This window comes from Gekko japonicus, unplaced genomic scaffold (assembly GCF_001447785.1).
Source record: "Gekko japonicus isolate JY-2015 unplaced genomic scaffold, Gekko_japonicus_V1.1 scaffold2938, whole genome shotgun sequence".
Classification (NCBI taxonomy): Eukaryota; Metazoa; Chordata; class Lepidosauria; order Squamata; family Gekkonidae; genus Gekko; species Gekko japonicus.
In genome coordinates this window covers 93,816-99,274 of record NW_015170364.1, presented here as the reverse complement: position 1 = coordinate 99,274, position 5,459 = coordinate 93,816, and the positions used below count along the sequence as shown (strand labels likewise).

The 5,459-nt window shown below is 42.6% G+C and overlaps 1 protein-coding gene across 1 annotated transcript in view; it reads right to left on the bottom strand.

Moving 5' to 3' along the window:
• Positions 1 to 5,459, bottom strand: part of CSF1R (colony stimulating factor 1 receptor) — a 91,612-nt gene that overhangs the window by 28,561 nt on the left and 57,592 nt on the right. The window contains exons 7-9 of the mRNA XM_015418227.1: positions 4,424 to 4,611; positions 1,819 to 1,928; positions 939 to 1,065 (exon numbers count right to left, since the gene is read on the bottom strand). Coding sequence (XP_015273713.1) covers positions 939 to 1,065; positions 1,819 to 1,928; positions 4,424 to 4,611 — 425 coding nt within the window. The remainder of the gene's footprint in view (positions 1 to 938; positions 1,066 to 1,818; positions 1,929 to 4,423; positions 4,612 to 5,459) is intronic.

Sequence of the window (5,459 nt, the reverse complement as noted above, 5' to 3'; positions counted from 1 at the left end):
AGGGAGTGACGTCAGACGCTGGGGCGGGGTCGCGCCATTTGAGGGGAAAACAAAGCGCGCATCCAGGACCGGCTCCTGGACCTCCAGGACTCTCCCCCGCCGGTAGGAATTTTCAAGTTGGCAACCCTAGCATCCACAAACATTCCCCCCCCTTGTCGTCTTCTTCCATTGCTTTCTCAACTCCTTCTAGCATGAGCTGTGTGTCATGTTAAATCCCACAATATCCATCACCTCTACTTTGATTGTTTCATGTTTTAAGAGGTTAATTATGTTTCTATACTTTGTGGAAGATTTCACCAAATCACTTTTACTCTTAGGAACAGAGTCCTTAAAGTACTTCATAACTAAACTGAATACAATCTATCTTCTCACTGGGAAGTCATCGTGTTTCCCCAAAAATGCAGTAACGAAAACAGGAAAACACAAACTGCATTCACAAAAATCCAAAAAATACTGACTTTACTGACCAATTTTTTTAAAAAACTGACAAATTACTGACCAAGATGAAAAAACTGACTTTTGCTGATTTTACTGACCATTTTCCACCCCTGCAGTGTGGAAAAGCCCAACCAGAAGAGCTTCTTGCATGGTTTCCTATTATTTTTCCATTGCTGCTAGCCGTGACTTTTCAATCCCTGTAAACCTGCTTGTCTTTTCTGATATATTTATCTTCTGCTGTCAGCCAGGAGGAAAGTAGGTATTTTTATTCATTTTATTTTACTGTTAAATTTGCAAAATCCCAGGTATTTAAATAAGAATAAAATGTGTGCCAAAAGCCCCAAATAGATGGAGGGTAGGACTTGGGCTGGAGTGCTACACTCAGGCATGCCATTCTACAATGATTGTGTCATTTCAGTTTTGATCACCAGGAAATAAGTGTGATCAGTGCAAACAATCACATTAGGATCAGAGAGAAGTGCACTATGATTGCCCCTCACCAAACTGCAAGTTGTTCCTGGGAAACTCCCATTTCTCGTTGTATGGGAGCTGGGTGGGATCAATAAAGATATAATTGTTTCCTTTGGAGGACTCAATGATCTTCCAGCGGACTTCATACTTTGGTTTCTGAAAGGAAGAAAAGAATTCCACAAATCAAGCATACATTGTTGTTACAAGGCTAGTATCAGTTATCAACATCCCTTGTAGTCTAAAATGTCCCTGGTCTGCTCCCTAGGAAGGAGGCCCTTCTCAGTTTAGCAATCTGTGTATGAGTTTTTTAAAAACAGATATGGGGACTGGTTTGATGCAGTCAAGTTTTTCCTTCCCAGTTTAGTCTGAGAGTTATTCTGGTGCCATTTTGAAGCCATGGAAGGTCTTCTCCTGTGCTGCACTATTATTAGAAATATTTCTTCATTAAACATATTCACATCATCTGAATTTTACACAGAATCTGATTAGGGATTGTGAAGCCCCTAAAGCTGATCTGGGTAGAGACTGTTAAGTCCCTAAAGCCCCCAGGCATGTGTGTAGACTGCCTATTGGTAAATCCGACACTAAATAAAACTTTGAACACAAGGAGAGCAGAAAAGCTAATACACTTGATCTTAGCAAAAAGGCCAAGAATCGATACTTACTGAGCAGGAAAGCTAACAAAGTAATGCTAGAGATTATGAGTGTCACAGTAGCTTGAATCCTTATATACTTTTGCTGTTAAATGTGGATTCAGTACTGCCTCTTCACAGCATCCTGTTCTCTCCAGGGTCATGACAGCAGCAACACACCATTTCCCTCTCCCTCCTTTGCAAGTCATGAATCTGATTCCTAATTGTCCATTTCTTTGCAGGACAAGAAGATTGACCTACTGCTTATGAATCTGACCTTTGTACATTTGTAGAATAAGAAGATGATACACAGAAGAAGCAAAATCGTTATTCCCACAAAGCTGCCAATCAGTGTCTTGGAGAGATCTGTGTGGGCCACCTGGAATACTTTTGGAAAAACAAGAGATAGAAGGAAATCATTGTGGATTACTGAGAACACTGTTTTAGCAGATCCCCCAACTACTTGTTAGTTTAGGGTGTATCGAAATGTAACACTAGTTGCTTCCCCCCTCCCCACACATAGTGAGACTGGTTTCTTCTCATTTTTGCTACGTAAAGGAATTCCAGCACTGATGCTTCCAGCAAACTGTGCATCCTTATTTTTGTTTTTAATTTAAACTGTTTAATAAACATTTGTTAATCAAAACATTTGCCACCTTACTTTTTCATCTCACCCAAACTTTTTAAATATTTGGGTAGTAGAAAAGAGCAAGAGTCCAGTAGCATCTTAAAGACTAACAAAATATGTGGCAGGGTATGAGCTTTCATGAGTCACTGCTCACTTCTTCAGATAATATTCTTCAGATAATATTTGAGTATTTAGTTATTGCCTTAAAAGGAAATTGATGGCCTATAATCTATTGTTAACTCACTGATTTTTCTCTAAGTATGTCAGAGACTGGAGACATTTTTTAAAAATCTTGTATGTAAAAACAAAAAACTTAAAAACATTTTTTTTAACAAAAGGACATCCCATTCTATTAGAGTTACAAAACAGTGTGTCCAGTGAAAAAACTGCAGGCATCTGAGCTGTGGCATTGCTGAAGCTCAGCAGGGGCAGATCTGATCGTTTTCATGGATGAAAAACCCATATGCATCGTGTGTAAATACAAAATATACTAGTACAAGTGGGAACTCGCAAGGACTTGTGGGAGGCATCTCACTTCCCCCTCTACCACTGTTTCTCTTTCCCTTTCCTGAAAGCCCCCATAGCCTCTCCCCTTTTCCTGCTTCCTTCTCTCCTATGGTTGCCAACAACCAATCTCCCAACTGCAGAGATCAGTTCCACTTAGGGTTGCCAGATCCTGGAGATTTGAGGGTGGAGCCTTGGGAGAGTGAGGTTTGGGGGAAAGCAGGGAAAAGACCATAAAGTCTACCCTCCAAAGCAGCCATTTTCTCCTGGGGAACTGATCTCTGTCATCTGGAAATCAGCTGTAATTCTGGATGATCTCCAGCCCCCACCTGGAGGTCGGCAAACTTCCCATGAAGGAAATGGCTGTTTTGGAGCATAGAGCCTATGGCACTGTATTCCTCTAAGGTCCCTGCCCTCCTCAAACCCCCCAGCCCCCCAAATTTCTAGGAGTTTCCTAATCTCCCCCCCTGCTTCATTCTCTCCTCAGCCATTCACCAACCTACCTTTTATCTGCCTCCCATCTTCAACTATATTTATTCTTTATTAATACATTTATACCCCATATTCTCCACAGTGGGGACCAAAGCAGCTTACATTATTCTCCTCTCTTCCTATATTATCCACACAACAACCCTGTGAGGTAGGTTAGGCTGAAACTGGTACAAAATCACCTAGTCAGCTTTCACAGCAAGATGGGGATTTGAACCTGGGTCTCGCAGACCCTACTCTGAAGCTCTAGCCACTACACCACATTGGCTTTCATAGGGTGGCTGCTGCTGAACAGTAGCAAGAAGCCAAGCCTAGTTCAGTCATGCAAACTGGGTGGTACCAAGTCATCCAGAGGTTGCTCCCAGGCCTGGGGTTTCCAGGTTCCAGGCGGGGACTGGAAATATCCTGAATTACAACTGAACTCCAGACAGCAGAGATCTGTCCCCCTGAAGAAAATTACTGCTTAGGAGGGTGGACTCTATGGCAATATATTCAGCTGAGGCCTCTTCCCTCCCTGCCCTCCTCAGACTCCACCACAAAATCTCCAGGAATTTCGCAACCTGGAGCTGGCAACGCTAGGCCCAGACCTGGCCACAATGAGTCCTCCTTCAAAAGCCAAAACAGGCCTAGAAAGGGCCCTGCTCCCACCCCCTGCCTTTTACTGACAGAACCCAGCATGGAACACTGTGGTTGCCTAATAACAGCCTCTGAGAAAATCTGTTACTTAAAGCTACAGATGCTCCTTTTATTATTTTCAGATTTTTAAAGCTGCCCACAGTGTATTTTATTTTTAGATTTCACATATTCCTGCAAACCCAGGGCCTTTATCAGGTTTATAGAAAGATCTATCTTGTCCATTCACAGCTCCAATAACCAAATTTAAGTATCTAAAGATATTCCAACTCTGCTATTAGAATATAAGATTATAAATGTTTTAAAAATATTTTTTAAAATGTTGGGATTGGAAAATTTCTTGATGACAATAGTGGAGCCATCCAATCAGGACTGTGCATGGGTAACTTCTCCTGAAAACTTACAGAATTATTTACAGTGACCTTGATCATGGAGACAAACTCTGACCAGAACATAATGAGTGGGCTCCCAGTGTGGCTCCACTACTTAAGTAATGTTTCATGTGTATGCATCCCTTTTCACACTGGAAGCTCATTATTTTAGAGCGAAGCGCAGCTGCAGTGAAGACTGAGTAAGATGTCCTTGAAAGGGTAATACTTTGTCAACAAAGTGCTTTGATTTATCTCACCTTTACTTGGAGGTTTGTAGAAGTTGGGATCATTTCCCTCGCTGTTAATTGCTAGGCAGCAAAATGTGATATTATCTTTGATCTCTTCAACTAAAAGGATACTCTTCACTGACACTTTTCCAAAGGGAATTTCATGCACGATCTGTGGACTGGGGTCCTTCTTAAGCAGCTCTCCATCTTGATTACATCTGTTAGAAAATCAAAGATGACAGAAGTAATATGGCTGCATCCAGAGACTAGAATCAACCATAGTTTACAAAAGTGGTTTTGTGTTATATTTTCTGTGCTATCTGCACATATCCTATTAGTTTATTTGGACTAGCCATGATCAGCATTATTAACACAGTTTGTGAGTGGAGTGGATAGAACCGCACACAGCAAACTACAGATTATATGCTAGCATCATTTCCAGTTCCTCACTGCAGCTCCTGCCCCATGTGGCTTTTGTTCACATGTGTCCCACAATCCTCAGTATAGCTTTTTTGGTGGTCAAAGGGGCCCCCTCCTCCCTCTTCTGTCAACAAAGACAAGATAAAGTCTTGTCCCTCCACCGCAATCTCCCCACCACAGTTGAGACAGTGAGCGAACTCGAGGCCCCGTGCATGTCTTCTGGTCCTATTCTGGATTATTTCAGTCCACTCAGCCTTGAGGAAGTCGACAGACTGCTCTCAACGGTACGCCCAACCACATGCAGCCTTGACCCGTGCCCCTTATGGCTTATAAAAGCTTGCCATGAGGGGTTTCGAGGTGCCCTCAGGGATATTATCAACCAGTCCCTCGCTGAGGGACTGTTCCCAGGAGCATTCAAGGAAGCGATGGTCCATCCTCTCCTGAAAAAAATCATCCTTGGACCCGGCCGAATTGGCTAACTCCCAGCCGGTCTCAAATTTGCTCTATTTGGGCAAATTACTAGACAGAGCGGTGGTGATTCAGTTGCAGAGCTTTATGGATGACACTTCCATGTTAGACCCTTTCCAGTTTGGCTTTTGTCCAGGCCATGGGACGGAGAGGTCACTGGTCACCCTCACTGACAAAC